The following is a 15,941-nucleotide window of genomic DNA, read 5'->3' as shown; positions in this document are numbered from 1 at the left end:
ATCTTAGATTTATTGTACATTGTACTAATTGAAATGTATGTATGGATGAATGTGACCTATCAGGTCAGGTTTTTTGGACGGATAGGATTGAAAAGAAGACAACTGGGCCAGGACTTCACCTGGTCAAAGGACACTGATGGCGAGCCTTTCCCAGAGCGACCACGGATACCCTTAAGTACCCTACAAAGGAACTTTCCCCCCCTTTTTTCCACTTTTTACCATTTCTATTTTGTTTAAGGCCCCGGGACCATTGTTTATTTTAAGTGTGCACACTGTTTTATTTTATTTGGGTTTTTATACACTTCAAACATTTTGTAAACAATATACGAGCTTTTTTCACTCAAAAGGATTTATCTTGTCTGACTCTTTATTGTTGCACAACACTCGCTCCTCTCTCTTACTTAGATCTTCTGATCCAGGTCCTAGTGTTTTTGTTATTTATTTTAATTGTAATTCACTTTCTTAAAGGAAAGCCCGGTTACAAAAGTGGCGAGCCTGCTGCCAGGAGGAGCTAGTTGTTGAGTAACAATATTGAGCAGACATTACTAAGTAATTACTTATCACCAGTATGGATTTTATGCGAAAGTTTAGTGTTAATATTCCAAATGCAGTATTAGTCAGTGGCATAACTCAGGTACCCGATCAAGATGAACAAGTCCTTGATTATCTTAAACAGTATGGTAAAATTGATAGAGTCCTTTTAGTTGAAGACCCACACTCAGAATTCTTCCAAAACCTGATCGTTGAGTATTCTAGCAGTTCAGCTATTGAAACTTTAGATCCCCACTTACCCTACAGTTACACTACACAAGGTGAGTCCCCCGCTACCTATGTAGTAAAAACACTCAGTAGTGCGTACACCACCAAAGTTGGCTCAAATGCAACAAAGACGTACTTAACGGAGCTCAAGCAATTAGCCAAGGAGAGTGGCAAGGATTATGGCGAAGTTTTGAAAGAGATGATGTCCCAGATTGGAATGGATATAGATGCCATGCAACACGCGGCTGACGATTCCCCCTCTGTACACGTCGAGGCGACCGTGTCATCCCCACCTGTTCACAGAGAGCCACAGCACACCTCACTGTCTCATGTTGCACCAAGCGGCCATGGAGACGCTGACCATGTCCTCCTTGCCAATGCCAAGAGAACACCGTCCCTTTCCCTAAGCGACGTGAACCCCCCTGACATCCAAAAGGTTGTGGTCGAGCACATTGTTCGGAGGCAGGATCCTTTCCCTCACATGCAGTCCCAAGTGAGACTCCGCTCTTTCTCCGGCAAGATCCCCATACCCAACCATGAGACTGACTATGACACATGGCGCACACACATTGAGCTGCTACAGAATGATCCCAGTATGTCACCACTGCAAATATCACGAAAGATTCTAGAGAACTTACTCCCACCTGCTGTTGACGTCGTAAAAGGTCTACTGCCTGATTCACTCCCTGCCGCCTACCTACAGCTGCTGGACTCAGCCTACGGCACGGTCGCAGATGGAGAAGAGCTGTTCGCCCAGTTCCTGAACACCCTACAAGACCCCGGTGAGAAGTCATCCTCTTACCTGCAACGACTCCAGCTAGCCTTAAATCGAGCCACAAAACAAGGGGGAGTTACACACAAAGAAGGTGACAAGCATCTCCTGAAGCAGTTCTGCCGAGGTTGTTGGGATAACAGTCTGATCAGCACCTTGCAGCTTGAGCAAAAGAAGAGCAAACCACCCCAGTTCTCTGAACTCCTGCTGATGATCCGCTCTGAGGAAGACAGACTGGAAGCCAAGTCAACGCGCATGAAGAGACACATCGGCATCACGAAGCAGAAAACTCAGGTCCACTTCCATGATGCATATGTTCGTGAACCAGAGGAGAGCAGTGCCGGTGCCATCAGTGTGATTGAGGATCTGCGAAAGCAAGTAGCAAGTTTGCAAAGCCAGCTCACTACATTCATGTCACAGAAAAAGACACAGGGAGCTAATCGCAAGGGATCTGCAGAAAAGCCTCAGAACAGACCACCAAAGCCAGGTAACACAGATACAGACATGGACAGACAGACCAGAACGAAAGAGACAACCAAGCCCCGGCCTTGGTATTGCTTTAACTGTGGTGAGGATGGACACATTGCTCCCTGCTGCACTGACCCTGCCAACCCCCGTCTTGTAGCAGAAAAGAAAAGGCAATTGATCGCGAGACAGCAGCAGTGGGAAACACGAAATGGTTCCAGTGTAGCTTTAAACGACTAACAGTTCCTGTTGTGGGACAGACAGGAGCTGAGGAGAGTCAATCACGTCCCTCCGACGTAAGCAACACACAAACAGACCATGGAACCAGAACACAAGACCAGAAAAACAAAGTTAGAGCAAACACTTCCACTACACAAACACATTCCACTACTACACAAAATGTCAAGAGAAGAGTAACAATTAACGAACACAGAACTGTAAATAACAGAAAACTGCCTAGAGGCTTAATTGGAAGCAAAAGCACAGCAAATGTCAACGTCAATGGAATTCAATGTAATGCACTGCTGGATACTGGATCGCAAGTTACAACTGTGTCTCAGTCCTTCTATGACTCCCACCTTTCCGATTGTCAGCTACACCCAGTTAGCGACATGCTTGAAGTTGAGGGCGCCAACGGTCAGGCAGTCCCATACCTGGGCTACATTCAATTACATATAAAGTTTCCCGAAGAATTCATTGCTTCACAACCCGAAGTACAGACTCTTGCCTTGATAGTGCCAGATACTCGCTCCAGTAGCAGCATGCCTGTACTGATTGGCACAAATACATTAGACCCTCTTTACGAGCAATTCTGTGATGGAAACACCATGATAAGTAACATCTACTGTGGCTACCAACAAGTCTTGAGGACACTGCAGCTCAGACGGCACCAAAGCACAGAAGGTCAAGTCGGCATTGTGAAGTTAGGTCGTCACGAGTCAAGCATCATCCCTGCTGGACAGAAGGTGGTCTTGGAAGGCGTCGTCACTGGAAATGAAGCTAACAACGAGAGATGGGCAGTAGTGGAAGAACCCTCCACTTCGTCCTTGCCAGGTGGGATCTTCGTTGATAGCTGCATCATCTCCATCCCTGCACGGTTCCCGTACAAGGTGCCTGTAATCATCAGAAATGAAACCAACCATGACATTACCCTGCCCTCTAACTCTGTCATCGCCGAACTTGCCATCCCTCACGAGATCAGCCAGACCCACAACACCTGTAGCCCCAGTCAACTGTCATCACCTACTGTCTGTTCCAGTCTGCAACACTCTCCTCGAGATGAACAACAACGTGACAACCTAAGCTTCGACTTCGGAGACTCCCCGCTCCCTGCAGAATGGAGAAACCGAATCACCAAGACACTCAACACTTACTCAGACGTTTTTTCTCAACATGACCTTGATTTTGGCCACGCAACCAAGGTCAAACATCGAATCAAGTTGAAGGATGACACACCGTTTAAGCAACGACCCCGGCCCATCCATCCCAACGACTATCATGCCGTGAGACGACATCTTCAAGATCTCCTTGAAGCTGGAATCATCCGAGAGTCTGAGTCTCCATATGCTTCACCTATCGTCGTTGTGAGAAAGAAGAATGGCGAGGTACGTCTATGTGTTGATTACCGCAAACTCAATCTGCAAACCATCAAAGACGCATATGCACTACCAAACCTTGAAGAGTCGTTCTCTGCCTTAAGTGGGTCACAGTGGTTCTCCGTGATGGATCTGAAGTCCGGATATTACCAAATTGAGATGCATGAAGATGACAAGCCAAAAACAGCTTTTGCATGTCCCCTCGGATTCTGGGAATGGAATCGTATGCCACAAGGAATCACCAATGCTCCAAGCACATTCCAGCGCTTAATGGAGAAGTGCATGGGCGACATCCACCTGCGTGAAGTGCTGGTATTCCTTGACGACATCATTGTCTTCTCTCAAACCCTGGAGGAACACGAAGCTCGTCTGGCCAAAGTCCTGGATCGCCTGAGGGAAAACGGTCTCAAGTTATCCCCGGAGAAGTGCCGCTTCTTTCAGACATCTGTTCGCTACTTGGGGCACATTGTCTCGCAGAAGGGCGTGGAAACAGATCCCCAGAAGGTCGAAGCACTGAAGACTTGGCCGAGACCCCGTACTCTGAAGGAGCTCCGTTCGTTTCTCGGGTTCTCTGGTTACTATCGGAGGTTTGTGAAGGACTACTCCGGCATTGTGAAGCCTCTCCACAACTTGACCTCCGGCTACCCACCTTACCACCAGAAGTCGAAGGCGAAGCAGACAGACACGAGAACAAAGACAGTCCAGTATCACAACCCCAAAGAGCCTTTTGGAAGCCGCTGGACATCAGATTGCCAGAAAGCCTTTGAACACATCATCCAGAGCCTCACTACAGCCCCTGTTCTGGCATTCGCCGACCCCCAGAAACCCTACATACTCCACACCGATGCCAGCACCACCGGGCTCGGTGCTGTACTGTACCAAGAGCAAGACAACCAGCTCAGAGTCATAGGGTATGCGAGTAGAGGTCTATCACAGAGTGAGAGTCGCTACCCAGCGCACAAACTGGAGTTCCTCGCACTCAAGTGGTCGGTGACGGAGAAGTTCAGCGACTATCTCTATGGTAACAACTTCACCGTGGTGACAGATAGCAATCCGCTGACTTATATCCTCACATCAGCCAAACTCGACGCGACGAGCTACAGGTGGCTAGCTGCACTGTCTACATTCTCCTTCAAGCTCTCCTACCGCCCAGGGAAAACTGAACGGAGATGCAGACGGACTATCACGCAGGGAACAGGAGAAGCGAGCAGACGATCCAAGGTCACAGAAAGAGAAGGAGCGCATCCAGCAGTTCACTCAAGACCATCTTACCGATCCAGAGAACCCAGATGAGGTGGACCATTCAGTCGTGAAGGCCATCTGTGAGCGACAACTTGCCTTCAGTGCCAGCCCGGATGATGAGAGAGAAGGAGACCATGTTGCCTTAGTGGAGACCCTTGCTACATCATTCTGTGCTATTCCCGAGTGCTATGAACAAGAAGAACAGTTCGGAGGCCTCCCAGCCATCCCGCATCTTTCAGAAGCACAGATAGCAGAAAAGCAAAGGGCTGACCAGTGCATAAAACATGTTATTCACCAGATCGAACATGGGGAAACACCACCACCCACTCTGCGCACCCAACTCCCTGATCTTCCACTCTACCTCCGTGAACTCCATCGTCTTGAGTTCCACAACAACATCCTGTACCGCCGCCGCCAAGTGGGATCCCAGAGGGCGTACCAGCTTGTCCTCCCAGCTGAGTTCCGAAGTCCAGTGCTCACCAGTCTGCACGACGACATGGGCCACATGGGAGTCGACCGAACCCTAGACCTCGTGAGGACCCGCTTCTACTGGCCGAAGATGGCATCAGATGTGGAAGAGAAGGTGAAGAAGTGTGGCAGGTGTGTGAGGAGGAAGGCGCGACCAGAAAAGGCTGCACCATTAGTGAACATTCAAGTCACCAGACCCCTGGAGTTAGTTTGCATGGACTTCCTCTCCATCGAACCGGACCAGAGTAACACCAAGGACGTGCTGGTTATCACCGACTTCTTTACCAAGTATGCAGTGGCCATCCCAACACGAAACCAGACAGCCAAGACTGTAGCCAAGTGCCTCTGGGAGAATTTCATTATTCATTATGGCTTCCCCGAAAAGTTGCACAGTGATCAAGGCCCCGACTTTGAGTCCAACACCATAAAAGAGCTTTGTCGGGTGGCCGGTATCCGCAAAACTAGAACAACTCCATACCACCCTAGAGGTAACCCAGTAGAACGGTTCAACCGCACCCTGCTCGACATGCTTGGGACTCTAGAGGATAAAGACAAGTACCGTTGGAGCGACCATGTAAGACCCTTGGTCCATGCTTATAACTGCACCCGGAACGAGGTCACAGGTTTCACCCCGTACGAGCTCATGTTCGGGCGCCAACCCCGTTTACCTGTTGACCTTGCTTTCAAGCTGCCAGTGCCAGAGGGCCAACACTCCTCTCATTCAGAGTATGTCAAAACCCTCAAGTCCCGTCTGAAAGAGAGCTATGAAGTTGCAAAGGAAAAGTCAGCAAAGATAGCACTAAAGAACAAGACAAGATATGACCGGCATGTCACCGCCTCAGATCTAGAGCCTGGAGATAGGGTACTGGTCAGAAACGTCCGCATACGAGGAAAGCACAAGATTGCTGACAAATGGGAATCCACTGTCCATGTTGTCGTTACAAGAGCAGGCACTCTCCCAGTATACACCATTAAACCAGAAACTGGAGATGGTCCCCAGAGGACACTGCATAGAGACTTGCTGCTTCCGTGCGGATACCTACCTGTCGAAGAGGACACTCAGCCTGTGCAGAAGTCGGTGCCGCGCAGACCAAGAACACGTGCCAACCCTGTAGCAGAGGCAGAGAGCTCCTCGGATGACGACGACTACTCGCTCATCCCTGTCTGGTTGAGTTCCCCTGTCCCTGAGATCACAGAGAGTCCAGTGCACCCAGATCTTCCCATGGCCAATGTCCAAGAGCCCCAAGACCCTTGTCCTGTAAATCATAACTTACCTGAACTTGACACCCAATCTAAGTCATCTGATCTGAACTTACCTGACATGTCCGAAAGTATTCCAGATAGTCCTTTGATGATCGAGTCTACCTCTCACCAGAGTGATCCTGAACACTTACGTACCGATACAGACATGCTCACTGATAAAGACCTACCCACCGATAAAGACATACCTACCGATAAAGACACACCCACCGATAAAGACACACCCACCGATAACGACAACCCCACAGATAGAGACATTCCAATAGAACAAGAACATGAGGAGAATGAAAGTCTACAAGTAGTGGAACCTGAGGAACAACATGATGAAACGACTGAAACCACAAGTATTCACGAAAACACAAACCCTGATGAACCCCTCAGGAGATCTGAGCGCAATCGTCAACCCCCACAACGGCTTGACTATGCAGAATTAGGAAATCCTTTGGCCAAGGCAATGAGATCCTTCTTTCAAGGCTTGTCCATAGCTTGGTCCGAAGTGATCAATGAAGTACCTGTACAATCCACTACCCCATCCCCAGTGATTGCTGTGTAGATGTCCGCCTTGCACAGGGACGTGCAAAGGTTCAGGAGGGGAGGATGAAACCCGGAGTTCAAAAGACATGAACACACACGCACACACACACACACACACACACACACACACACGTACACAGTGTAAACAACGCAGTTCACGACCTACACACCATCCACTCGCATCCAGTACATACTATTCAAGATACACGAAACAGAGTGACCCCTGTTCTATCAGTATTTCCCATGAAATGACAACAGCTACACATACACGCAAGATTTACAACAGCCAATCAGATGTCACGCGAGCCCTAAGAACGCGAGCCGATGAATGAAACCGAGGCGCAAGGATTGTTTCAGTCTCTTTGACAACCATCATCAGAGCCAGCCACTTGCTGTTGAAACCGTACCATCATCGTTATCAACCGTTAACAACATCAACGTCTTTGAGCATCACCGGACAGTACATCAACAACAGACAGAACATCAACAAGAGCCACATGACAGCCACGTCGGTAAGACAACTCTCTTATGTGACAAGCGAAACACTGATATTTACCGCCACCTCCGGCACTGATGCACTGATTCTGCTAACAGGCTAACCCCTCGAGAACCACCAGAGGCATCAACTTTTCACCATCATCATAGTCACCATCGTATTCATCACACATCACCATCTTCAGGAGCGACGGTGAGGAATAACTGTGCTTTAACTCTTGTCCTCTCATCTCCTGCACTGTGTGAATGGATTAGCCACAGAAATGTCACCAATGCCCAACAAGAATAACGGTTGCCCCGAACGTTCATTTCTGCTAACAGGCTAAACCCCCCGAGAACTGCCAGGCACCATTCACCATTCACCGCTGTGTCTAAGTGTACTCACCGGATTCATCCCCTTGAGCACATCATCAGGAGCAACGGTGAGGAATAACATCTGTTTAGCCGTTTAGTGCCCTTGTCCCATCTCCTGCACTATATCAATGGTTAGCCACAGAAATGTTAGCAATGCCCGACAAGAGTAACGGTTGTCTCCGAACGTTCCCAATGCACTGACCAGGCTAACGTTGTAAGCGTCACTGGTGAAAAAGAATATGTTTACGATCTTCACGATCTTTACAGACACTGGTTACAGATACTGATAACTGATATTACTGATAACTGATATTACTGATACTGACTACTGATACTGATAACCATTAGTAGCCATTACTAATTATTGATATTTACAACCATCAGTAGCCATTACTGATACTGATGCTGATTACCATCAGTAGCCTTACACTAGTTACACTAGCCTTACAGTAGTTACTATTATTTACACACACTAGTTATTATTACTGATGGGTTCTACACAAAGAGAAGTTTATTACTATTTCTTTAATAGTGATTTAACTAAGATAAGAGGATAATTTCATTGTTGTTATGAATGTAATATTTCATTGCACTATGCAATTTATTGAAGCCTTTCACAGTATTTAATTTAAAGTAAATAGAGGGTAATTTTTAGTGCAGTTCTCTTACATGAATAGGCCTATTAGTGTAAGAGGATATTAAGCACGTCTCTGATAGTGATTCCTTCTAAGCTTTAGATTCTAATGTGTATTTTATGTTTTATGTTGTATGTATTTATTGTTGAGACATTTTGAATGTAGTTTTATTGGACCCATTGCTACCTGCGTTTTGGTAGACAGGCGTTACACATGAACGACTTGTTTTCATGCACTTGAATTTAATGATTAGAGAAGATTTAAGAAGATATGTGATTGTCATCCCAGTATGACTATTAGATAATGATAATATGATGCATCTTAGATTTATTGTACATTGTACTAATTGAAATGTATGTATGGATGAATGTGACCTATCAGGTCAGGTTTTTTGGACGGATAGGATTGAAAAGAAGACAACTGGGCCAGGACTTCACCTGGTCAAAGGACACTGATGGCGAGCCTTTCCCAGAGCGACCACGGATACCCTTAAGTACCCTACAAAGGAACTTTCCCCCCCTTTTTTCCACTTTTTACCATTTCTATTTTGTTTAAGGCCCCGGGACCATTGTTTATTTTAAGTGTGCACACTGTTTTATTTTATTTGGGTTTTTATACACTTCAAACATTTTGTAAACAATATACGAGCTTTTTTCACTCAAAAGGATTTATCTTGTCTGACTCTTTATTGTTGCACAACACTCGCTCCTCTCTCTTACTTAGATCTTCTGATCCAGGTCCTAGTGTTTTTGTTATTTATTTTAATTGTAATTCACTTTCTTAAAGGAAAGCCCGGTTACACAAGCAAACACAGGTACCACATATCAAGAACATTATAGCATTGTTTTATAACAACAAACAGCTCAACCAATGAATCCATTGATAGCAGAGGCGTTGCTTGGGAAAAGTAGCTTTCGACCAATCACAAAAATCCAGAAATCACAACTTTGTACGTTATTGCTTACTTACACAATGGTTTCCAAGCACGATTGATTCCGAAACTCCTGTTGCAATCGCACACGGCAACCAACTACTAATTTACACGCACCAGATAAAAGGTACATTCCAGACTCAGTCACTCACCGGGTGAATGCACACGAACACAATGTCCCTTGTCGAAGAAAGCCCGTTATTCCAGAAGAGATGTTTCTGGCCGCCGAGGTGAATAAGCAAGGAGGAGTCATCTCGACTCCTTCTGATATCTGCCCCTAGCTCTGTAATTTGGCTGTAAATCCGGTGTAAAGTGCAGTGAGGGCATCCTGTGCGGGAAAAAAGATGATCAGAGGACAAATAGCGAAAGTGACCACTGTTGTTTACGTTGACAACAAGCCTCGCTGCTACATTTGACTGTTAACTGCTGGTCAACCCATGTAACTTAAATGACAGTGTGATCGCCCTTACAAAGCTGTGTCTAGGGGTCTACTCGTTAATGTTTAACTACAGTTACCCAACTTTTTGAACTAGATCGGGGCAGTTTCTTCTCGCAAGATGTCTATTCATCGGTGGAGCTGTCAACTAGCCAACAGGCTAACGACGCTTCTTTCGCAACTGTTATATGAAATCAGTAGGCCTGTGTGGTCGCTAACATGCGTTGCTCCAACAGCAAACTTGTCAGACATATTCTTCCCAAGGTAATCAAAGCACTCACCGATAAATATCAGGTTGCGTTTACATCATTTTGTTTCATAACTCCTGTCATGTGTGACATAAACCAGTGTGTATGACCTTCGACTACGGAAGTGATCGTGGCTTTCGACTCTGGCAGAACTGGCCACCGGCCAGCCAGTGTCGTATCGCCACCCTGTGGGCAGGATGATGTTTGCAACTACAGCTTTATTTATCCAGACGACACTTTGCGATATTTGGATGTAGGCCTGTTTTTTTTTGTATGGAAACCAGAAAAGATGCAGGTAGTCTGTAATTCTTCATTTTCTCTCTCAAATCCATCGACATAAACGATTCTCAAATAAGATAACCAGATTTAGGCGTTATCTAGCCCTAGGCCTAGGCTACTTTTACCAATAAACAGATGATAGGCCTAGTTTTAGTTTGAGTAGAGTAGAGTAGAGTAGAGTATCGTTTATTGATCCCAGGGGGAAATTAAGGTGTCAAGTAGCATACACACATAAATAAAGACATAAAGACATTGTCCACAAGACATAACACACATATTTACACATAAAATAAAATAATCATATATAGCTCGCTGTTGCATACTTATTGCCAAGGCATCTCTCTCTCTCTCTCACACACACACACACACACACACACACACACACACACACACACACACACACACATACACACACACACACACACACACACACACACACCAAAAATATAAAGTGTAAAGTGTCCAGTGTTCACATGTGCCTTAGCTAAGTGGCACATAGTAGCCAAGACAAGGTGGCCATAAAGTGTCCAGGAGTGTCCATAGTCTCTTTCCTAGAACAATGTCCATTGTATTCCTTAGAAAAAGAGATGGGGGGTTAAACACAAGTCACCCCCTGTGTCACTCCACACACACACACCCACCCACACACACACACACACACACACACACACACACACACACACACACACACACACACACACACACACACACACACACACACACACAGTTTGGCAATTTATTCATAACCTATAATTGTGGCAGTAGTAGGCTAATAATAATAAGCTAAGTTACTTAAATCATAGGAGGCTATATTTTTCCTATTTAGATTTGATTCGTTTTCTTTTTAAATGTATTATTATTATTCGAAACTTTAATGAACGTTTTATTCATTTTCAAGTAGCGTTTTTTGATGTAGGTCTACTTTACATATCCGTTAGTATTTTCTGTACATTGGGAAGTTTGCTATCTCTTTGAGCCACTTTGCCACAGGTTAACATGAGTAGGCCAGGGCCTTGGCTAATCAAGGATTATTTTGATTCATAATGGAACGTCTCTGATATTACCTCAAAATAGAAATACGTTATTATGGCGTCACGTTCTGTTAGGTACGAGTACAAAAAGGCAGACAGTCAACATTTCAGCATCATTTACAGAGAAGCACGACGACCGAGCGATATATTGACCGAGAGATAATTTGCCGAGTGAGATAGTGAAAGTGTCCCGTAATGGACAGCATACCCCCCGACCTTCTGGGCTCCCTGGCCCCGGTGGTCCAGCAGCAACTCCCGCGGGTCTTTACGGAGATGGAGGAGGAAGACCTGGAGGTGGAAGCGGCCTGGAAGCGCACCGCGCAGACTTTCAACGGGGAGATCAGGTGCGTGCCTCTGCATGCGTGTATAAGCGAATAATAGATTTGAATTGAATATAACGTATTGTTGGCCTACTAGGCCCTATATACTACAGGCTATACTGTATAGTACCAGGGCCGCTGACAGCTTTGGCTGGGCCCAGGACAAAGTAATCTGAAAGGGCCCCCCAATCAATACATACAATGTAATGAAGACTCAATTCTGGGGCCCCACTGTCCTTGGGCCCGGGACAGCTGACCCCTTTGCCCCCCGGCTTCCCTGTATAGTACATAATAGGTATAATATAGAGTTTAATATACAGTATAGGCAGAGAGTAGATAAGAGAGAGGTTCCATTGGCCCATTGTTTCCGGGTTCTATTATTGCAAGGGGGAGGGGGGGGGTTAAATCCCCCTTTAGGCAGACCTAAGGACTGTTCTACCAACCTGGTCATGTTAGGTGGCCATAGCAACCTATTACATTGGCATATCTCTATATACCGTACTTAAAGAATCTCTGGTATAGGCTAGTGTAGTATACAGTAGATCAGAGTGTGTATGTGTGTGTGTCGGTTGCAGTGCCCTGACAGCCTCTAATGAGGCGGACGAGGCAGGGTGGCAGGTGGAGAGTACAGTATAGATAAGAGTGTGTGTGTGTGTGAGTACAGTATAGATCAGAGTGTGTATGTGTGTGAGTACAGTATAGATAAGAGTGTGTATGTGTGTGAGTACAGTATAGATAACAGTGTGTATGTGTGTGTGTCTACCGCAGTGCCCTGACAGCCTCCAATGAGGCGGACGAGGCAGGGTGGCAGGTGGAGAGGGCCTCGCTGCAGGCCGCTGTGGAGGCCGCCCAGGAGGAGGAGCGTCGGAGGCTCCAGGTCTCCCTCCTCCAGATGGCGCAGCAGGCCCAGGAGGTCCTCCACCAGGCCACCCTGCTTCGCATGGCCCGCACCCAGCCAGAGAGCTCCTCAGCCCAGGCAGAGCACTCGGGAAGAAGCCCCACCATGATGGGCCCCCGTGCGGAGCAGCTGGTGCTGGAGAGAGTCAGGGCCTGGAGCTGCCCCCTGGTGGTGGACGCCAGCAGCACCGCCCACAAGCAGCAGCTCATGGCAGAGCTGAAGGAGCAGGCGGCCAAGTGGATGGAGGTGAGGAGACACAGTAGCACAGTGATTCTCAAACTATGGGCCGGGGCCCATTGGTGGGTCCTAAAGGTATTCCAAGTGGGCCTTGAAATCATTTGGATGGAGGTGAGGAGACACAGTAGGGCATTAGGTTGGAGCCCCTGTAATACAGTAGGGCATTAGGTTGGAGCCCCTGTAGGAGACACAGTAGTGCATTAGGTTGGAGCCCCTGTAGCATTAGGTTGGAGCCCCTGTAGGAAATACAGTAGTGCATTAGGTTGGAGCCCCTGTAGGAAATACAGTAGTGCATTAGGTTGGAGCCCCTGTAGGAAATACAGTAGTGCATTAGGTTGGAGCCCCTGTAGGAGACACAGTAGTGCATTAGGTTGGAGCCCCTGTAGCATTAGGTTGGAGCCCCTGTAGGAAATACAGTAGTGCATTAGGTTGGAGCCCCTGTAGGAAATACAGTAGTGCATTAGGTTGGAGCCCCTGTAGGAAGTACAGTAGTGCATTAGGTTGGCAGTCAGGTGGATGGAGGTGAGGAAATACAGCTGTGGCATTAGGTGGGGGGACAAAGAAATTCTAGGTTGTTTCGTCCGGAGGCGGTATTACGTGCCTACGTCACAATAGCGATGCACATCCTTGTTGCCGACGACGTTTGATTTGTCGCCATGACAACCGTCCATATCGTCCCTAATCTTAACCGTAAACCTAACCTTAACCTAAACCCTAAACCTAACCTTAACCCTAAACCTAACCCTTTTCCTTGCTTATTTTCACGTTGATTTGACATTGATAGATGATATATCGATTGTGTGCCCCTCAGGCTCCTGTGGCAGCAGGGGATAGCAGCACCCCAGCAGGAGATGGCAACACCCCTGTGGTCTTCATGACGTGGGGCCTCAGGGAGCAGTGGAGGAAGGTGCAGGCCAACAGGCCCGTCCTCAATGACCACCTGCAGGTACAGAACTAGCTGCACACACACACACACACACACACACACACACACATGCACGCACGCACCCACGCATGCACGCACACACATACTCACACACACACACACGCACATGCACACACACACACACACACACACACACACACACACACACACACACACACAGCTGACATTGCAAAACACTACACTTAGAAATGAATAATGGACAAATAATAATATGCTGATAATAATATAGCCTACAATTTAACATCCCACATTTAAGAATGTACCGTCAACATTCAATACAATTTGGAATTTTTAGAATCTTGCATTGTTATAGAACGCATTCTTTTTATAGAATGTTCAAAAACCCACAAATAATACCTTCTACCACTGTTACGTGTACAACTTTACCACTAGTAGTTTTGAGTATATCTACTAAAGACTACTGACTCTTCTTTTGCTTTCATTTATAATATTTTAGGCTTTCCTGCACAAAGAGCGCATTGAACAGCAATTAAAGCAGCATGTTGAGAAGGAGAGGGAGCTGGATGCTCAATTTGAGAAGAGGAGGCGCAGCCTGGAGGAGAAGTACCTCAAGAAAGAGGAGAAGCTGCGAGCTGCTGCAGAGGAGAAGAAGGAGAGACTGGAACGACAGCTGAGGAAGGAGGCGGAGAAGAGGACGAGGGCAGCCGCCAAGAAGCAGAAGAAGAGAGAGGAGAAGGAGAAAAAAGAGGAGGAGAAGAGGATGAGGGCAGCCGCCAAGGAGGAGAAGAAGAGAGAGGAGAAGGAGAGGAAAGAGGAGGAGAAGGCCGCCAGGCAGAGGGCCAAAGAGGAGAAGAGGGAGGCTGAGAGGCAGAGGAGGAGAGAGAGGAGTGAGAGAGGAGAGAGTTCCAGCTGTGGCCTCCTATCATGCTTCAGGAGGAGGTCGGCAACAGCTGACTAAACTCTCCCTCTCCCTGTCTGTCCTCTGCCCTCCCCTCCTCCCTGTCTGTCCCCTCTCCTCCCCTCTTCCTTCCCGGTCCTCTGTCCTCTCTCCTTCTATCCCCCGAGTCCTCTGTCCTCCTCCATCCTCCCAGTTCTCCTCTCTTTCCCTCTTGTCTTTCTCTGGCCTTGTTGTTTCTAGTGTTGCACTGATACCCTGATACTGATATCTGATACCTGGTTGTGCAGCATCAGCCGATACTGTTACCATACCGATACCACTCTATTTGAAATATATATAAAGAGCTGCATACTACTTGGATGTAAAAGCATTGCCTTCATGGATTTGTCAGGCTGCTGCCTACCTTTGTGAAACAGGAAAAAAAATACAGTAATACAAAGTAAATCCTGTAGAACTTTTTATATTTTAAAAAAATAGGCTGCCTCTGATATAAAATAACTAAGTTCAATGCTGCGTTCAAGTTTCATACAAGCATCGGTAAATGGTATCGTGCCCTATTTGCTGGTACTCGCCGATACCGATACCAATACCACCAATTTAGTGTGGACCCAGGCCCTGTCCGATACTGGTAGGGGACAAAGGGCTCAGATGCCCCGGGCCCAGGGAAAGAGGAGGCCCAGAATTTAGTCCACATTACATTGTATGTATTGATTTGGGGGCCCTTTCAAATGACTTTGTCCCGGGCCTGGTAAAAGCTGTCAGCGGCCCTGGGTATCGGTATCGGTGCAACACTCGTTGTTTCCCCTGTCTGTCTGTCTGTCTGTGTCTGTGATTGTCTTCCTGTCCCATCCGGATTCATGTCCACAATCATGTGTCTTGTCTTTTACCTGTCCCCTGTCTCCTCTGTGTCCACGTGTCTGTCTGTCTCCTGCATTATCCATTGTGTCTGCCCTTCCCATGTTTTTACCCTCCAATAAACCCCCAAATAATCCCCACAACCTTGTGATTCGTTTTCTTCAATTGTGATGCATTTGGGTACACACCCATTAGTGTAAAAACCCTTAGAACATTATTATTCATCTCAAGCAGCATATTGGTGAATTAAAATCAATGAACTAACATCATCATCATTTTTCATCATCAAGTGAATGGGTATATTACCCAATGTAATATTAAC

At 46.8% G+C, this 15,941-nt stretch overlaps 3 protein-coding genes across 6 annotated transcripts in view; 2 read left to right on the top strand and 1 right to left on the bottom strand.

Annotated features, from left to right (window-relative positions):
* LOC134436696 (paraneoplastic antigen Ma3 homolog) overlaps positions 1–3,268 on the top strand; it is a 4,952-nt gene extending 1,684 nt beyond the window's left edge. For both annotated transcript variants that reach the window (XM_063186028.1, XM_063186027.1), the window contains one exon: positions 64–3,268. In XM_063186028.1, coding sequence (XP_063042098.1) covers positions 569–2,236 — 1,668 coding nt within the window. In that variant the 5' untranslated portion in view covers positions 64–568 and the 3' untranslated portion in view covers positions 2,237–3,268. The remainder of the gene's footprint in view (positions 1–63) is intronic.
* Positions 1–10,316, bottom strand: part of oxnad1 (oxidoreductase NAD-binding domain containing 1) — a 21,302-nt gene extending 10,986 nt beyond the window's left edge. The window contains exons 1-2 of one of the 3 annotated variants that reach the window (XM_063186031.1): positions 10,228–10,316; positions 9,663–9,838 (exon numbers count right to left, since the gene is read on the bottom strand). In XM_063186031.1, coding sequence (XP_063042101.1) covers positions 9,663–9,763 — 101 coding nt within the window. In that variant the 5' untranslated portion in view covers positions 9,764–9,838; positions 10,228–10,316. Of the gene's footprint in view, positions 1–9,662; positions 9,839–10,026; positions 10,200–10,227 lie in introns of those variants that run through there. The other 2 variants (XM_063186032.1, XM_063186033.1) reach the window with 2 other exon arrangements.
* A 3,469-nt stretch (positions 10,317–13,785) lies between these two features.
* On the top strand, positions 13,786–15,584 carry LOC134435947 (uncharacterized). Its single transcript, XM_063184980.1, has 2 exons — positions 13,786–13,905; positions 14,363–15,584. Exons 1-2 carry the CDS (start codon positions 13,834–13,836, stop codon positions 14,822–14,824), a joined length of 534 nt encoding a protein of 177 aa, XP_063041050.1. The 5' UTR covers positions 13,786–13,833; the 3' UTR covers positions 14,825–15,584.
* The last annotated feature ends 357 nt before the right edge of the window (positions 15,585–15,941 follow it).

This window comes from Engraulis encrasicolus, chromosome 20 (genome assembly GCF_034702125.1).
Source record: "Engraulis encrasicolus isolate BLACKSEA-1 chromosome 20, IST_EnEncr_1.0, whole genome shotgun sequence".
Taxonomy (NCBI): domain Eukaryota; kingdom Metazoa; phylum Chordata; class Actinopteri; order Clupeiformes; family Engraulidae; genus Engraulis; species Engraulis encrasicolus.
This window is presented reverse-complemented; position numbering and strand designations above follow the sequence as displayed.

Excerpts from the sequence above, each read along its gene's own strand:
- LOC134435947 (XM_063184980.1), top strand. The coding sequence starts at position 13,834 with ATGACGTGGGGCCTCAGGGAGCAGTGGAGGAAGGTGCAGGCCAACAGG. Across the intron at positions 13,906-14,362 it reads TCCTCAATGACCACCTGCAG|GCTTTCCTGCACAAAGAGCG; the intron begins GTACAGAACTAG and ends ATAATATTTTAG.